At 41.2% G+C, this 19,315-nt stretch overlaps 1 protein-coding gene across 7 annotated transcripts in view; it reads left to right on the forward strand.

Annotated features, from left to right (window-relative positions):
- LOC138825047 (transcriptional enhancer factor TEF-1) overlaps window positions 1–19,315 on the forward strand; it is a 263,945-nt gene that overhangs the window by 181,207 nt on the left and 63,423 nt on the right. For 5 of the 7 annotated variants that reach the window (XM_070019409.1, XM_070019407.1, XM_070019408.1 and 2 more), the window contains exons 3-5: window positions 6,796–6,860; window positions 9,587–9,649; window positions 9,739–9,801. In XM_070019409.1, coding sequence (XP_069875510.1) covers window positions 6,796–6,860; window positions 9,587–9,649; window positions 9,739–9,801 — 191 coding nt within the window. The remainder of the gene's footprint in view (window positions 1–6,795; window positions 6,861–9,586; window positions 9,650–9,738; window positions 9,802–19,315) is intronic. The other 2 variants (XM_070019404.1, XM_070019405.1) reach the window with 1 other exon arrangement.

Raw genomic sequence — 19,315 nt, forward strand, 5'->3', positions numbered from 1 at the left:
ATTGTTAAAACTGAGAGTCTCTGGGCTACAATTTCTAGCCACAGACTCTGCATTTGCTGTGCCTCAAACATGACCTTGAGGCTACTTCCCATTACACACACAACCCACAACAACATTAACCAGTCTTCTATCTGGGCAAGGAAGCTCAGTGCAAACTCTGTGCTTTTCTGCCATAGTCCCTGCCTGTATTGGTTCTCAGAGGAAATGCCAGTGGTGGTTCACCTTCAACCATCTCACTATTTAGGAGAAATGAAAAGCCAAATCAGATCATTGTGGTACTTAGACTGGCCAGGCTGCATTGGTCCTCAAGACTACTTGCTACATGTGAAAGAAGCAAGCAGTACAATATCTAAGACTTGAGATGTACTATGTATTTTTACGTGACTATATATTATATATAATGTAAAACATACATTATGTGCTATGCATTTTTACATGAATATATTATATAATATAAAACATATATTATGGTCCAGAGAAGATAAATGTGGGTCAGAAGGTGTTTGTGTATATATATGTGTGTGCTGGTCTTGGGGCTTAAACTCAGGGCCTGGGTTCTGTCCCTGGGCATTTTTGCTCAAGGCTAGTGCTCTAACACTTGAGCCACAGATCCACTTTTGACTTTTTTGGTGGTTAATTTGAGGTAAATAGCTCATAGACTTTCCTACGTAAGCTGGCTTTGAACCATGATTCTCATATCTCAGCCTAATGTGTAGCTAGGATCATAGGTGTGAAGATCTTGGTTCTGAGCCAGCCTTGGCAGGAAAGTCTGTGAGACTCATCTCTAGAAAACTGGAAGTCTGGAAGTTGCTTAAAGTGGCAGGGCACTAGCCTTGAGTGAAAAAGCTCAGGGATAGTACCCAGACTCTTAAGTGCAAACCCCATGATGCTCCCTGCCCTCTACCCCCAGAAGTATATGATGTTACCTTCAGGCTAAGTATAAATAGTATATTTGAAATATACAGAAATTTCATTTTTAAAAAAAATTTTAATTTATTTTTATTTTTTATTCTTTGTCAGTCATGGAGCTTGAACTCTGGGCATAGGCTCTGTCCCTCAGCTCTTCAGCTCAAGGCGAGTGTTCTACCCACTTGAGCTACAGCGCCACTTCTGGTTTTCTAGTGGTTTATTGGAGATAGGAGTCTCATGGTCTTTCCTGCCCCGGCTGGCTTTGAACCGCAATCCTCAGATCTCAGCCTCCTGAGTAGCTAGGATTGCAGGTGTGAGCCACTGGCGCCTGATTTTTTTAAATTTAAGTTAATTTTTTATTTTAACTGTATTTTTTTTCTTTTCTTTTTTTCTTTTTGGGTACTGGGGATTGAACTCAGGATGTTGCACTTGCTAGGCAAGCGCTTTGCCACTGAGCTATATCCTAGCCCAAGAAATTTCTTTTTTTTTTTTTTTTTTTTTTTTTTTTTGGGTCCGGTTGTGGGGCCTGAACTCTGGGCCTGGGCGCTGTCCCTCAACTCTTCAGCTCAAGGCTAGCACTCTACCACTTGAGCCACAGCGCCACCTCCAGCTTTTTTCTTATGTGGTGCTGAGGAATCGAACCCAGGGCCTCATGCATGCAAGTCAAACACTCTACCACTGAGCCACCTTCCCAGCCCAAGAAATTTCATTTTTAAACATAAGTTCCATCCCCAAGATATATCTGAAAAAATCCATAGGACAAGTCACTTTCAGGTTCAAGCATTTCAAATAAATATGCCAGCCTTTAATATAATAATTACAATAATATAATGAATATATATGGGGAATACAGTGTTTGTAAAATTCCTTTAATAATACGTTTTAAAGTTAGACTTGTTGAAAATTATATTTTGTAATGTGAGGATTGGATCAAGCATTTTATTTGTGTATATGGGATAAAAAAAAGTGTGGGGAAGGAGAGGGTGAAAGAAAGAATGCACAAAAAGAATTAAGAGATGCCAGAGACATTTTAGTACCCAGCATTCTGGTTGTAGTTAGTTGTATAAGATGATGTAGTGTGGAGACTCCTCCAGTTTCATTAGTACTGGTTATTGTTGCTGAGCTTCTGGTCAAGGGATCTCTGTACGTGGAGAGCAGGGTTATAGAAATATAAATTAGGATCAGCATGGTCTATCAGAGTTGTAGACAAGACTCTAAGCAGAACCTAGGTGATAATTCCAGTATATATACAACCCCAGGCAGCCAAAAGATATTCCACAATTGTTTGGAATACTATACTTCTCCAATGGTTAAATATGTTTAAATTACAAAGGCATAGAATTACATGTAGAAAATGCAAATAGAATCAAATAGAATAGAGTCAAAGCCATACCATAAGGGATTCAAACTCAGTGTTGTTTGTTTGTTTGTTTGTTTGTTTGTTTGTTTTGGTCCAGTCCTGGGGCTTTCAGCCCTGGGCCTGGGTGCTGTTCCTGAGCTTCTTTTGCTCAAGACTAGTGCTCAACCACTTGAGCCACAGTACCACTTCTCCCTTTTTTGAGTAGTTTATTGGAGATGAGTTTCATGGACTTTCCTGCCTGGGCTGGCTTTGAACTGTAGTGCTCAGATCTAAGATTCCTTAGTAGCTAGGATTACAGACTTTAGCCACTAGGGCCCAGCTCTCAGGTTCTTGTACTTGCTAGGCAAGCCCACTATATCACTTGATCATACCCCTGACCCCATTGATATTTCTTATTTAAAAGATTGCAGTGTATTTGATTGTATGGTGAAGTAATTGATCTAAATCAGGAAGGTTGAAACTCTACTAGGTTTGTAAGCAGTGTCAAAGCCTTTAGGAGGACTTACTGGGGTTCTAAAAGTTGTTTACGGGAAGGCTTTGTTTATGGGAAAGCTCTGTTATATAAAACAGACAATTCAAATATTTAAAAGAGTTACATAATCACTATTCCTATGTGTGGTTTGAAAGAAAGAACATGGCTTTTTGAATAGGGTATGGACCTAGCGCTGGTGGTTCATGCCTCCAATCCTAGCTACTCAGGAGGCTGAGATCTGAGAATCACAGTTTGAAGCCAGCCCAGGCAGAAACATCATAAGACTTTTACCTAATTATTCACAAAAAAAGCTGTGAGCTGTGGCTCAAGTGGTAGAGTGTTATCCTTGAGCAAAAGAAGCTTAGAGACAGCACCCATCCCTGAGTGTAAGCCCCAGGACTGGCACACACACAAGCAAAAAATAGGATGCTGGTGGCTCATGCCTGTAATCCTAACTACTCAGGAGGCTGAGATCTGAGGATTGCAGTCTGAAACCAGCCTGGGAAGTAAAGGTCATGAGACTCTTGTTAGCCACCAAAAGCTGGAAGTGAAGCTGTGGCTCAAAAGGGTAGAGTACTAATCTTGAGCAGTAAAGCTCAGGGACAGTGCTCAGGACCTGTACCCACAAAATAAGGCTAAAAGGGAGGCGGGAGGAAGGCATGAGAATTGGATAAGCCTTCAAGGAAGTGATGACCACAGACTTGTTTTCAGAATTTAGCACTCCCAAACACCTGGGGGAAGTACTAGGAAGAATTTTAGGCTTTTTAGACTTTCTGTTTGCATGGGCTATAGGGTATACTGTCAGATGAAGTGGTCCTGGATATTGATCTTATTATTTATCCAAATGCCATAAGAAATTTTAAGTAGTTGTATGGGTTAAACTTCACATCTTCAAGCTCTTTCATCTGCATTCACAGAAAATAAGTAAGTTTGGGACAGGAGATTTTTTCCTTTTTCCCATTTGTATAAGGTTCAGATGAAATTACATGTCATACCAAGCCCTGTATTTATTTCATCTTGGCTACTCAGATAGCTCTGAACAGGGTGCACAGTGAAACCCTGAAATGGAGGATGCTTGGCTCATCTGCAGACATTCTCTTTTAGGTCTGGCTTCTGGTAATTAGGCACTCTTAGCTGGACTCTGCTGTCAGCAACTCTTTGAGACAAATTGCAAAATCTGTACAACCATCTGAGAGACGAACAAGTAGACCTGATGACACTAGAGAGAATATTGGTAGTTCTCAAAAGTTTGAAAAAGAATGCTTGGAGAAGCAATCCTCAAAACTGAATTTCAAGATCCCTTTCCTCTAAATGTACCTTAAAGGGTGCCTTAAGTTACAGAGTCAGGATCTGAGAAGATTTTGGCAGGCTGAGATGATAGGCTGAATTTAATAGGATGAAATGGAGTAGAAATAAATGGGAAGTTTTGTATTTGGGTCTGAAAATCCCAGCTGGGAACAAGGACAGGGCAATTGGTGTAAGGTGATGATTTGTTTTTTGTCCTTAAAAAATTTATTGTAGTGGTTGGGCACTGGTTGGTGGCTCTTATCTATAATCCTAGCTGCTCAAGAGGCTGAGATTTGAAGAACATTGTTCCTAAAGCCACCCTGGGCAAGAAAAGTCCATGAGACTCTTTATCTCCAGTTAACCACCAAAAAGCCAGAACTGGAGCAATGGCTCAAGTGGTAGAGTGAAAAAGCTAAGGGACAGTGCTTACACCTTGAGTTCAAGCCCCAATACCAGCATGCATGCGCCACGTGTACAGACACACACACACACACACACACACACACACACACGCATGCGCCACGTGTACAGACACACACACACACACACACACTCACACACACCTCCCTAATACACTGTTAGGCTATATTAGCTGAAATAAAGCATTTAGGATGAGGAAAAGATAAACATACTCTGCTGACATACAAACATACTCTGCTGACATACCAGGTCTATTGCCAGACTCTGAAAGGAAAATGGAGAAATGATAGTCACAAGGGTATGTCTGGGAATATTCCAAAGTTTGTTATAGATAACAAAAGAAAAGGGAAATTTAGCTTTTGTGTAACTCCAGCTCTGCATGGTGCTGTCAGTATCTGAAAGGCAGTTAATCATGTGCATAGAGTCTAACCTGGCTCTTGTAATTTAAGAAGAAGCTCTGAGGAAGAAAGTCACATCAAGCCCCAAGTAGGGTCTTTATGTTCAAGGAATAATGAGCTGCTTCCTTAGTTCTAGAAATCCTGGCTTAGGTTTATGGGGGACTTAGAACTTTCAGAGGTGGGAAAAAGAGATTCTAGCACCAGAATCTTATGATTCTTTTGTCTTCTGGTGGTAAACACATCCTGCTCATTCCTAATGAGCAGGTGACAGAAAGTGCTATGGTGACAGTAACATTGTAGACAGTGATTGGTGACAGGCTTGGAGAGTCTGGGCCCATGGTTCACATAAGTTTGTGTGTGCGTGTGCGTGTGCGCGCGCCAGTCCTGGTGCTTGAACTTGGAGCCTGGGCGTTATCCCTGGGCTCCTTTTGCTCAAGGCTAGCACTCTACCACTTGCCACAGTGCTACTTCCGGCTTTTTCTGTGATTAATTGGGAATAGGAGTCTCACAGACTTTCCTGTCCAGGCTGGCTTCAGACTGTGATCCTCAGATGTCGGCCTCCTGACTAGCCAGGATTACAGGTGTGAGCCACTGGCACCCAGCTCACATGAGTATTCTCATGCTGGTCCTTCTCAACCTTGTAGTCTAGCTCTAGAGATGTGCCACTGTCATTTGAGGCACTGTTCTCTCTTCAGTTTTTTTTTTTTTTTTTTCTGATCCCTAACTGGGTGCTAAGTTCTTACCCTCTTCTGCTGTGCAAAGTGCCTAGGAAATTCAACAGCAAACCACTATTACATACTAATGTTGAAGTTCTGACAATTTGATCATGAGTTAGGAAGGAGGAGCACAGGTGGTTTGGCCTTGGGATTGTACATAGAGCAAGGACACCAAACCCAGAGTGGTTAGAGATGTCCCTGAGGTGGCATTGGTGATGCAGGCTTTGAAGGAAATGTAGAATCTGGCTGGACAATCTCAGGGTGGTAAAACACACGAACCAATGTCATAGTGATTGACTTCAGACTTGTTTTTGGCCAAAATGTTCTCATTAGAATGGAGCTGAGTAAAGGTAGCTCAAAGCAGTCTTCGGACATGGTGTTTTCTGTTTACTGTGTAGAGTATGTCAAGAGTCACAAGTTGGGCGCTCTCTATCTTTTAGCTGGATTTTTATTCATTTGTACATTCATACATCTCCCTGCTTAGCATCTATGGGTATATTTTCCTACTATATTATAGTACTTCTCTGTCAAAGTTACCTGTTTGAAACTTCTCATTCTCATCTCCTGGGAGGGTAAGAATGGAGAATTTTTTTAAAATTCGCTTTCAAGCATTTTTTTTCCCATGACATTATAAAGTTTGGAGAGGAGGTTGGTTTTTTTGTTTGTTTGTTTTTGTTTCTTCCTACTAGCACAGTCTTGTGTCGTTAGTCCCTGGTCCAAAACCACTTTTTGCATCTCTGCCTTCATACTATTCATCTTCCTCCCATTGTAAGTGGGCTGTATGGCTCCAGCAGTTTATTCTCTTGTGGTCATAATGACACTAACTGGACATAATATCTACAAGCACAGGCCTGGATGAGACGAAAAGTGAATGCAAGACTGAAACAGAACTGGGTTTCTTGTGCTCATCCTTTTCTTATAGTTACTGCTTTTTATAAGTGACCACCCATTTAGTAAGTAAGTAAGCAAGCAAGCAGAAAGGCATACTTAAAAAGACAAATTTCTTTCCTCGGTGGCTGGACAAAATTTAAAATCACTCTTTCTTTGAATTTTCCTTGTAAATATTTTTTTCAAACAATTGTACAGTTTATTTTTCTACCATGAATAAGCTCAAATCTGAAATTTAAAATTCTTAATTCTGAATTTTATCTCTAGCTTTAGAAGCATTTTTATTATTACCATTTTCATTTTAAAGTAACCTACCTAATTGTAAACTTTTTTTTTTCTTTTCAGGTAGGAATGAATTAATAGCCAGATACATCAAACTCAGGACAGGGAAGACGAGGACCAGAAAGCAGGTATAGTAACCCACCTGGGAGTTGTGCATGTCAGCGAATGGCCCCAGGAGGCATTGGGCTGCCTTGGCTGCTGTGCTTTGGCTCTAGGAGCCCTGGTTCCAGTTCCTGTAAGGAGTCAGCGTCGTAGGTGTTCTGGATTGGCTCATTTCCACTGTTCATCATTTCAGTGACCCTTGAGCATGTGGCCTCTGAGTTCTCTTATGCACGTGGGAAAGTTTCCCTGCCAATGGCAGTGTCTGAACTGCCCCGTGCTGTGATTCAAAGCTGCTTTTTTTTTTTGGCCCAAATGTTCATCTGCTAATATTACAAAAGCTGCAGGTGCAGCTATATTCACAAACCAGGAGACTTGGAGATTCTGTGCCCGAAACATCCTGAAACGATTACTAATTAGTCATCCTTTCAATGAGGAACTCATGCTAGCAGCCTTAAAGTATCTGTTGAATATGATACCCAGTTGTGTGAATGCTGGGCACTGTGATTCTTAAGTTACAGCTTTTTGTCATAGCTGCCATGACTGAAATGTTGTTATAACTTAAATACCTTTGGGCAGAGCAGAAGCAGGAATTCTCCTCTGCTCTTGACCAGGGATTTGCCATCCCTGGTTCTTTCAGATGTAAAGCAGTCCAGATCTATGGTATGAACCATTTCACAAATGGAACTGATAAGAAGTTAATGTGATTAGTCTGGTGCAGGTACCTCATGCCTGTAATCCTAGGAGACTAAGACTTAAAAGATCTGTTTGAAGGCAACTGGGTAGAAAAGGCCAAGAGACTTTGTCTCTAATTAATTAGTAAAATGCCAGGCTGAAAGCATGGCTCAAGTGGTAGAACACCAACCTAGCAAGCTGAACAGGGGCCAGGCTCTGAGTTCAAGGTCTGGTACCAGAAAAAAGCGTTTAAAATTTAAAAAAAGAAAGGCAAAAGAAAATAACTGATGGGTGAAAGGTTAACAGAAGAACATTATTTAAAAGTTGATCCTGCTGCATGATAATGGCATTGGACCTTCAAAATGATAATCATATCAGATCAGCCAGGTGTGGTGGTGCACATCTACAGTCCCATCTATTTGGGAGGCTGAGGCAAGAAGATTGTTTGAGCCCAGAAGATCAAAACAAACCTGGGCAATGTATATATAGAGAGAGACCCTGTTTCAATATAATAGAACCCCAAACTTTATCCAACAACAACCACAAGCTACTGTCTGGTCACTTTAAGGCTGAGCAGTAGCCACAGGTTCTCCTCCCATGAAGGCTTTGTTTTCTGAGTGTTGTTGGGGGCTGGGCCTTCCCCCAGGAATGCTTCCTGTGCCTGGCTTGGTGCTGAGTCAGCCTGAAGGGGTGGCCTCCAGCCAGCACAGAGGCTTATGTTGTCTGCTGGGGAATGTTCCCCCTGATCAAGGCCCACGTCAAGTCAGAGAATCACAGACAACAAAAGTTAGAGCCACAGATGGAGGAGTGAAGAGGATTGAGAAGTTCCTGCTCAGTACTTTAAAATGTACAGAGACAAACTGTGGGGAAAATAGAATAATTGAAATTCAAAGACAAATTTAAATATCAAAGGATCTTTTATATTATCATAAATCCTGTGATTTCAAATTGGAGAGTTTAGAAAGAGGTAATTGCCAGGAAGTGCTGAAATTGTAAACAATTTAGGGTATACATTTTAGAGCCAGCAGAACTAATCTACCTGCCTGCCTACCTACCTACCTACTTACTGCTGCAGGTGCTGGACCTGGGCTGTCTGCTGGCCTGGGAGCTCTGGTCATTTACTGAGTGACCTGTTCTTTGGGAGACTCTTCAAAATTTAACCAAAGTTCCACTGAAATAAATGCAGATTGATTTGTTTACCCAATGGAATCATGTGTTTCAGAAGCTGGCTGGGCAAGGTTTCTATACCCCACATCCTGGGGATGTTTTTAGGCAGCAGTTGGTGATACCTCTCCAATGTGAATTTGCTGTTCAGCAAATCCGTGTGGTTTTCAACCCAGATTTTTAACAGGCTGGCTGGCTGGCTAGCTGTATTCACACATTTCGCTTTGTAATAATATGCAAATCCATTTGGCATCTAGTCAATACCCAAAAGAGTGGAAGGATTAAAAATATTTATAAGGGGGGAAAAAAAGCTGTGCTAACTGGGTCTTTTCCATTTCTCTTTGAGATCTAATTTACATGTGAGTATTATTTTAACATTTGCTACAGAATCCAGAGCTCTTAATGAGATCAGAATACAACCAACAGCTTCAGCTTTTGATTTTCAGAACGTGCTAATTTATGGATTGTCTCCTCTAAATTGAGGAAAAGGGATTTTCCTTCCTGATGCTGAGAAGCTATAAATATTTTCATTTATTTTTACCCCTACCATTTAAATTTTATAAAGAAAAGAACCTTTTTTCCCTCTGTCTCACCCTTCCCCAAACTAGTTTTTTCCAGTGCCCCTTGATTTTATTAATTTCTCCTGGGGCAGAAAACTGATACGAACCCAAACTTTTGTCCTGAAACAAGTCACTGCAGTGATGACCCAGTCTGAAAGCTTAGAGCAGTGCTGGGGGCTTGGTGTCTGGCTGGGACTGTGTATTCCTAACTGCACAGCTTTGTTGAGATGCAAATAACCTCCCCCCCCCCTCCCCAACCTTCCTAAGGAGCAGCAATTTTATATTTGATTTCCTTTTTTTGTTTTGTTTTTTGTTTTGTTTTGTTTTGTTTCCCTTCATAAACCCGAACAATGTAGGTGTCTAGTCATATACAGGTCTTAGCAAGAAAGAAAGTTCGAGAAATTCAAGCCGCCATTAAGGTACGTCTGGCTTGCCCAGTTGTAGGGGGCTTTTCATCTCCATGGTTACAGGCTTTTCCTTTGTTTTCCTCCCTTCCCCTACCCTGCAGGTGTCTAGTCACATTCAGGTTCTTGCCAGAAGGAAATCTCGTGATTTTCATTCCAAGCTAAAGGTATGCGCTTTTCTGCTTTTTGGCTTGTGGTTGCTATGCATCTCACTTCCTGTTTTCCATGGTGACTGGTGAATGCCTGGTGTTGGGATTCTCGTAACCTAGTTTCCTCGCATGTGAGAGCTGTTTACATTTCTTTGTGTCTAATCTCTCTGTTTCTGTACTAGCCTCACATTAAACTGTGTGTTTGAGCTTGTGAGTGTGAGTGTGTGTGTGTGTATGTGTGTGTGTATTCTTAATAACAATGCAAATGCAGCAGAGAGCTAGTCTTGATAACTTTTTAGCACAGACATGTTTTGTTTTTTTAATACTTTGGAATGTCCACCAAGCAGCCTTTTTTTTTTTTTTTTAGCAGAGCTTAAACAAAAACAAAACCCAAACGTGATGCAAAGTTGATGAATTCCTTCTTTTAAAAAGAGAAAATTGAATCATTTGCAGAATGGTCATGAAATTACTTTTTTTTAATTCAGAAAAATTGTAAATTTACTTTTGATGTATTTTCATCAAAAGTGGTATTTTCATATCCTTTTCTAACACAAAGTATTTTCAGCCAGATTTCTTCCATATTGCTTATAATTACTTTTTTTTTAAGTGATTGACTCTTACTAAAAGAAAATTGATGTGTGGCCTTAGCAAAAAATGATAGAACTTAGGGATGGGAAAACTCTTAATGAAACTCTGGTTTGCACTTATATTTATACTTGAGTTCACATAGACCTTTTTATACATGGGCCTCCCTGTACAGTCTTTTAAAGTACATTTCACAGCCAAAATAAAGGCATTGATAAATTGTTAAATCCAAGTACTTATTCCCTTTGTAAAATTTGCAGTCAAGCACCCATGGCTTTTATTTTTCTGTAATGCTATCTTTGAAAAATGCAGAGGGAGTAGAGTTGGCCTTAGTTTACAGTGAAAATTAAGTTTTAGACCTGTAATTTTTGCCTTTCCTACATACCTATATTCCCTCATACATTAATTAAACTTGTTTTGTTCCACCCTACAAGATCAGTGTCATTTAACAGTACTGAGACCTTCCCCCAGTCCCTTTTTTGTTGTTTTTTTTGTTTTTCTCCTTAATGTAAATCAATCTGGCTGTGGAACAGAACTAGAACTAGTGCTAGCTAGGATGGAGCATTTGGTGTGCCCTCTGCAGTGGGCAGCATGCTGGCTCGCTTGCACGTGTGGCTGATGGTGGCTGGCTTTGAGCTGCACTGGCTGAGCAGTTGGAAGGCTAAGATAACTTCCTCCATCCTGCTTTTTAACCAAAGATGCGGTACTCTCTATGTGGATATAACTACCCCAGTAATTGCTCAAGTTCTGACTCTGTTTCTAGTTTCTCTGAGCTAATGAATTAATGATGTTCAAAGAAGTTTACAGATACCAATTTTGTGTTTCCATTTGTGATGCTATGAATTGTTCTATTCCTGTTCTGTCTGTATGCATTCTGTTGACTCCACTGGGGCAAGTGGCCCTAGACTGAAAGCCCTGTAAGTGATGACACTGTGTTGTTCAAGGAGCCTCATGAGAGACACAGGAAGATCACTTAGTGATTTTAAGAATTTTCTTTCATTGCTTTATTACGCATTTGCATGAATTCTGACAAACATAGCTATGTTTATGTGTGTCTTAAAAACAAAAAAAGAAAACTGCACCCTCTTCCCCTCCCTTGCCCCCCAAGTTTCACCCTGGCTCATTTTTGGTGCAAGCACAAGGAGGAGATGGAAAGAGAGACTGTAGGATAGCATCTGGCTCAGCATTTAAGCTCCAAGAACCACCTCCATCTTGTTAATTCCTTTCCTCCTTCCCTACCACATTATTCCTGGAAAAATGGAGTCCTCTGTTTTCCCATGAGCTGATAATATTGATTGAGTATTCTGGGCACAGTGCTATCACGGCCGGCAGTTAAGCAGCTAACATCCCATCCTAGAGCTGGCTATGTAGGAGGGAATGTGAAATACAGGGCTTTGCTGGAGTGTAAGCGGGAAGAGCCACAGTGAAACATGGAGGAGTTAGTCCCAAGGACAGGTCCCTGCAGAGTAAGCTTCTGAAAAATGAGGTTTTATTCCAATGTGTAGCTTCCTCCTGCATGTTCTCACATTTAAGCTCACTATGAAGTGGGGTCTATATTCTGATTTTGAAGAACAAAACTCCTAAAGGTATAGTTCAAAGAGTATAATTTACTTGATGAAAGTCATTAAACCTAGTAAGAGTCAAAGTGAGAATTTGAACTCAGACCTTTCTAGACCTTAATCTACTGTTCTCTCAGGTTGGGGTTCATCTAGTGGAGATGGGAGATGGATTTTTAAGTTGAAGCCTTCATGCCTATATACTGTATAGAATCTGTTGCTCATCAAGAAGCCCTTGTACTGATAACCTACATTTTACCTTTGAGTCCATAGTCAGAATGTGAACCCCTGGCACCATAGTGATGGTCATAGGTAACCTGGGATTGGTGCAGTCCCAGCTGCATTGTTAACCCGCAGAAAACAACAAAAACAGTCCAAGAACAAGTCATATCCACAGCTTGTTGCCTTCAATTCTCCTCATGTTTATCTTTACCCTTCTAAGCAGTCATCACCAGGACATGGGCACAGGAATCTGGATCCTGTAGGAAAGTTGGGCCCCAGTTTCCTACTTGTGCTGTCCTACTAGTCTCTGATATCTAACAGCACATTTGTGAGGAGGCAGGAATGAGTACCTTCCCTGAGTTCATTGTAGAGTAAAGCAATAGCCCTGGTCTTCTTGACCTTTCATACTAACTAATGAAATAAACTTACACAAAACCTTGAAATTATCCCAGTAGGAGTAGCTTTTTGGGTGAACAATGGGGATAGCTTAAAGTATCCAAGACAATATGAGATACTGTACTTTCTCTACTTAGATATATGTAGTGGGGTTATGGAGATAACTGACCATCCCAAGGCCTTTCCTTGCTCTGCCTCTGCCAGGTTGGTCACTACATCTCCACATATTCAGAAGTCAAAGATAAGGACTCAGGTCTGTGGTCCTGTGGTGACCTGTGACAGCTTGCATTTACCTTTTCCCCCATGGGGTGCCAGAGCAGGGGCTACTGCCAAGTGTGGCTTCTTTGTTTCTAAGCCTTTCCTTTTCTCCCTGGGAAGAGTATGGCAGAATTCTTTAGGCTACTATTTTTTCAGCTTTTAAAGAAAAACATAATTTTTTACATTGAATCTTACTAAAATTGTCAATATATGAAAGAGTAAAAACTGTTCAGATTGAAGCTCACCTTCTTACATCCTTAACAGAGTCTTTTTAGCTTTTCCATTGAGAATAGTTTGAGGACCCACCCTGCTTCAGGCAGAAGGAAAAGAAGGGATGACAGCTTTTTTTTCTGATTGGTTCCCAGCCCCCACTGGACAGCTTGTGGGTCTCACTTAAAACTCCTGTAGCTTGTTCTCTATGTACCTTTGGAGAAAACAGGCACACAGAGCTAGTGATCATTCCTCATGTCACATTTACAGGTGACTCATCCTGGCTGAAAAGTCACTCTTGATAACTCTATGTGCAGAGGTTTGCAGGGTGCTGGTTTGCAGGCTAGACTACATTTCCCATTTCCTCAAGTGTGTGGACTTTAATTTTATTTTAATTTTAATAAAGAAAATTATTCTAGTAAGTATGTAAAATGTACATTTGGATTTGAACTTTAAAGGCACAGGAATGATTGTTTAATTTATGCTACTAACATTTTATTGAGAGTCCAGTATATTCTAAGGCCTAGTAGATGTCCAGCATATAGAGTTGGTTATGCAGTCTATGCTCTTCAGGAATACTAAACCTTTCTGTTAACTTTCCAATAGATTGTCCTTAGTTAGGGTTCTGTAGCAGAAATTAAACCAGGGTGTACAAAGGCCAGTCAGGGAAAAGAGTGATTAATTATGAGAGCTGAGATGTAGAAGAAATCTTCCTGGAGCAGGTACCATTAGAACCAAGCATAAGCCAGACAGTGGGTTTCCATAGAGATATGGTGTTTGGGGCATCCTGAAGGGCAGCACTGAGGCATGCAATGAGAAGTGACTAGAGAGGTCCTTTACATGTATCATTTGGAAATATCTCTGAAGCTGGGTTTAGAGAATAACTAAGAAGGTAGGAAGCTGGTGGCAGGGACCTGGACTGTGGGCTGGCCTCTGAGCCTACAGCCCCTCTGTTTACTTCAGCCAGCCTGTGGTTCCTTGCTCTGGTTTACTCAGACTTCTCTGTGCATTGTTGTGTTTTTTGTTTTTTTAAAATAGAAGTTGTATTTTTGCAAGTTCTATCCCTATCAAGTCTGCAAAATGCACATAAGAATTTTTCAATAACAGCACTTAAGAATTAGTTTATTTGTTGAGTACCAGTGGCTCACACCTGTAATTGTAGCTACTCAAGAGGCTGAGATCTGAAGATCACAGTTCAAAGCCAGCCCAGTCAGGAAAGGCCATGAGACTGTCATCTCCAATTAATCACCAGAATAACAAAAGTGGCACTGTGTCTCAAAGTAGTACAGCACTAGTCTTGAGTGAAAAAGTTCAGGGACAGCACCCAGGCCCTGAGTTCAAGCCCCACAACCAACTGAAAAAAAGAATTAGCTTATTGAAGGCTGAGTTTTTTTTAAAGTAATGATAATCAAAACTAAAGATTTTTGTTGTTTCAAGAACATTGTAAATATATATGTTTGAATTATCCATAGTCAATATTTTTGTGATGACCTAATGCTTTTTAAGATTTTTAAAGGTGCCTGGGAATGTGACTTAGTGGTAGAGTGCTTGCCTAGCATGCATGAAGCCCTGGGTACGATTCCTCAGTACCACATAAACAGAAAAGGATGAAAGTGGTGCTGTAGCCGGGTGCTGGTGGCTCATGCCAGTAATCCTAGCTACTCAGGAGGCTGAGATCTGAGGATTGCGGTTCAAAGCCAGCCCCGGCAGGAGAGACCGTGAGACTCCTATCTCCAATAAACCACCAGAAAACCGGAAATGGCGCTGTAGCTCAAGTGGTAGAGCGCTCGCCTTGAGCTGAAGAGCTGAGGGACAGCGCCCAGGCCCAGAGTTCAAGCCCCAGGACGGACAGAAAAAAAAAAAGTGGTGCTGTAGCTTAAGTAGAGCTTAAGGTAGAGTGCTATCCTTGAGCAAAAGAAGCTCAGGGCAGGGCGCCGATGACTCACGCCTGTAATCCTAGCTATTCAGGAGGCTGAGATCTGAGGATCTTAGTTCAAAGACAGCCTGGGCAGGAAAGTCCGTAAGACTCTTATTTTCAATAAACCACTAGAAAACCAGAAGTGGCGCTGTGGCTCAAGTGGTAGAGCACTCACTTTGAGCTGAAGAGCTGAGGGATAGCGCCCAAGCCAAGACAGAGTTCAAGCCCCACAACCGACCAAAAAAAAAAAAAAAGCTCAGGGACAGGGACAATGCCCAGGCCCTGAGTTCATGCCCCAGGAGTATGTGCCCCCTCCCCCCCAAAAAAAAAGATTTTTAAAGGGAAAAGAAACATTACCCTTGATTTTTCTCACTGCTTCTACTATTCTTTCTTGCCCCTAACTCAACTTCCCTATTTTTACCCGCAGTCTATCCTTGTTCTTTGTTTCCCTAAAAAAAAAATCAAATCCAATGAAACTGCTTTTAATTTATTTCTGCCTCAATGTTGTGATGTTTGCTCATTGTCATCCTGAGTTTGTGCTATAGCCATTGGCATCGGTATGAGACTTTTCTCTACAGTTTGTAGCAGTGTAAGAAGATAGTCTGAGCTGACAATTTAGGATGACCTTGGGTATGGACTATGACCATATGGAAGAGATAGAAGCTTGAGGCAAAAAAATATTGTTGAAGTAGGGAGGAGTGGTAGCGCTGTGGTAAAGCACTTACCTAGCATATGAAATAAAAGGCCCTAGGTTTGATCCATAGCACTACAACAATAAATTTTTTAAAAAAGATGAAAAGAATTACTGAGTAATGATAGAAGGAAACAGTGACTGAGGACAGAAAGTAGAAGGTGACATCAAGGTATGGTCAACACTTAAGAACCTCTGAAGATGATGAAGGAAATACAAGGGGATTGGTGGTCAGAGTACCAAGGTATTGGAAATTGAATATACCAGAAATATGACAGTGTCTATTGCTAATCCAGAAGAAACCTTAGCTTCGATAGAGTCATTTCTCAGTGATGAGAATGTCATTGGTGTGGCTCCTGCTTAGACAAAATCCTTATGACTCACTGTTCTTTACATGGTAGGTGTGATTTAATGACCCACAACTTTGTTGCTAATTCCTATTTTAAAGTAGAAGATGAGTCCATGCAATTACAGAAGGCAGCTGACTTCTTGTCTATATAACATGTACCTAGAAATTCCACAAATAACTAAATTAGAGCTGTCTCCAATTTTATGTTATCAGCTACATCTACAGCAGTGTCACCCACTAGGTTCATTTGTTGTCATCCATCTCTCCTTCCCCCTAGTTAAGTCCCTTACTGGCACCTCTTGTTGATTTAGATAGCAGCATGGTCTGAGTCCTAGCTTGCAATGTTTAAATTATTTTCTTCTTTGAATGATTTCACTTACCATTAATTATTCAAATTCAGTCACTCTTTCTAAGCTCCAAGGATTTATTTTCCCAGCAGAATTCTCCACACATTGTGTAGGCATTCCTACTCAAAGCTCCTTAGTGTTTCTGGCTCTTGAGTCTCTTTCTCCACATGTTCAGTTGTCCTGAGAGCTTATCAAGACACTTCCCCAAAGGCCTTCTTTCACCATCAACATCAGAAAGGTATTACTTTATTTGCTGATGGATAAGGGCTTACGGAAGCCACAGCCAAGCTTTGCAGAGTAGAGTTCCCTCCAACCTCCTACCCCCATCTTCATATTGGAGATAGAGCAAGCCATTCTGCTCACACTTGAGTGTGTTTGAGTGAGTACAAGACACAGGATAATACCTAGAAGAGGAATTCTTATTCTCCCTTAAGGTTGGCAGTTTGTCTTAGGCAAAAGATGTGTTCCTGTCTGGCCCCAGACATTAATGAAGATAAGCCTGCCCATGCTGATAGTGCTTCATCCTAGCAGAGCAGAAAAAGACCTGAGCTTCTCTGATTGGGTCCGGTCATTGATGACTAATTTATAAGTTATGTTTATTCCCTTGGGGCATTTTCTTCATTCTTGCCCAGGTGGCCTTCATGATTTGATTTCTGTACAGGCCTTTCTTTTCAATCTGCCATTGCTTCCAATAAGCAGAAAGCTTAAAGTTAAAATTGTTGATTTAATTCTTTTGAGTTCAAGAACTTCCCAGGGGCATTGCTAATATCCATCATTCTGGGCCCACTTTGGGTTACTACTGAGGCTGTCCAAGAGTGAGACTACTCCAGGGATACTGACAACCCTCTCACCCCTGACCCTTTCCTTTTTCAATGTTGCTTCTGGTGGTCCCATGATCACTCAAGAGTGGACCCTTAGTAGAGCACAAGGCAGAGAACCTGGTCAGTAACCTCCTTGGTTTGTGGAAGCTGCAAGACTCTTAGTTGCATTAAGGGGCTGGGAAATGCCATTCCTGGCATTTCTCAAACTCTTCACATTCTCTCCCCCCTCCCCCCCCCTTTTTTTTTCTTTTTGGTTGGTTGTCGGGCTTGAACTCTGGGCCTGGGCGCTGTTCTTCAGCTCAAGGCAAGCATACCACTTGAGCCACTTCCAGTTTTCTGAGTGGTTTATTGGAGATAAGAGTCTCATGGCCTTTCCTGTCAGGGCTGACTTTGAACCATGATCCGCAGATCTCAGCTTCCTGAGTAGCTAGGATTACAGGTGTGAGCCACTGGCGCCTGGCTTTCACATTCTTTTTTCTACTCATATTATGTACCCTTTCCCTCCAAAGATATATTCACTACTTTAGTTTCAGTTTAACTGAGTTAAAATGCAGATTGGAGAAAATGTTTTTGCTTAGGTATGATAGGATTAGACCTTATACAAGCAGTGTAGTAATGCAGGTCAGACAGTATGAGCCTGAACATTGACCTTTTATTGAGAATTGAGCCAGGCTTGGATCTTCTCCTTTTCCTTCTCTCTTCCCCTCTCTCCTCCTCATTCTGTTTTGTTTGTTCTTTGTTTAGATGTATACTGGCAGTTGGACTATACTCCCAGCCCATTTTGCTTCAGTTTATTTTGGGATAGAGTTTCCTAATTTTTGCCCAGATTGGCATCCTTCTGTCTATGCTTCCCATATAACTGGGATGACAGGCATGTACCAATATGCCTAGCTATTGATTGAGGTGGGTTCTCACTAACTTTGCCTAAATTGGCCTTCTACCACAATCCTAATGTCCTGAGTAGCTGAGATTACACATGTGAGCCACTGTGTTCACGTTTGAATTTTCTTTCTGTGGGCAATAGAAACAGAGGAATAGAAAAATCCCAGTAATAATTACCTTCAATATGATAATTGATAATCAATATGATGAAAGTGCCCTTAAAAAGTAATGCTAATCTATGAATAACATGGTGAAAACCATGGCTTTTCATGTCCTGAGCATGATGAAGCTTGGATGCCAAGTAGATAAGTCTGTCATACTAGTGCATCAGACAGCAAGACTGAGGGTACTCTGACAAGTGTGGAAAGCAGTCTTGAGCAGGGCTGTTCGTATCCTTGCTTTATAAAAGAAGATAAATAGGCTGGAATGTTTTTGTGGTTCGCCAAGGACCACAAATCTGATCGTGATGCCCAAGGCAAGCTCTGTGTAGTTCCCCACAGAGTGCTACTCAAGGCAGAGAATTCACTCTCTGACTTGAGGTGCTGTGAATGTTCTCATCTACTGAGCACTTACTTTTGTGTTGAAAGGAAACAGGACAAGCAACAGGCCTAGTGCTTATTCTGTCCAGACAGCTACCAGCTGAGGTTCCTTTGGCCTCTCAGAAGAAAGTAATTTTCTGCTCCTGCTGTCACTACCCAGGAAAAAGGGATTAAAGTCAGGGGCTGCTCCTCCCAAACACCTAGTTGTGGCCCCAAACTAGCCTATTACCCTACTCTCTAGCATAAGATGCCTTCCATAAGGCACACCTACCAGTCATCAGCACTCCTTTATGATGCCGGGCCAACATAAGAACTAAAGGAAACTGTGTTGACAATTATAAAATACTGAATATAGTGCAGTACATTAACAATGGTAAAAAGCCTTGAAATTTTTTTTCTTTGATGTGAATGGAGTCTTTGGCATTTGGAAATACAATAAGATGAATTAATTGCTACTCATTAGGCAGCAAGTCAGGAGAAGTATGAATGTGCCTTCTCTCCTCCACATTAGCTATAGCCTGACCAGAATAGCCCCCTTTTGTATTTACCCCTGCCTTCTCTACTAATAAGCAAATTAGAGATCATGGCTAGAAAAAAAATTCAAGTGCCCTCCATCCTTTCTCCAAAGCCATCCTGCAGTTGTGTGGTGTTTATCTGCTCAAGGGCTATGCTTATAATTGCATAAGTCATGCAGATCTACAGAGTGCAAGATCAGAAACATCATCTGCAAAATTACTTCTTAGGAACTATTTTCTGTT

This window comes from Dipodomys merriami, unplaced genomic scaffold (genome assembly GCF_024711535.1).
Source record: "Dipodomys merriami isolate MVZ:Mamm:240054 unplaced genomic scaffold, mDipMer1.0.p SCAF_133, whole genome shotgun sequence".
NCBI classification, from domain to species: Eukaryota; Metazoa; Chordata; class Mammalia; order Rodentia; family Heteromyidae; genus Dipodomys; species Dipodomys merriami.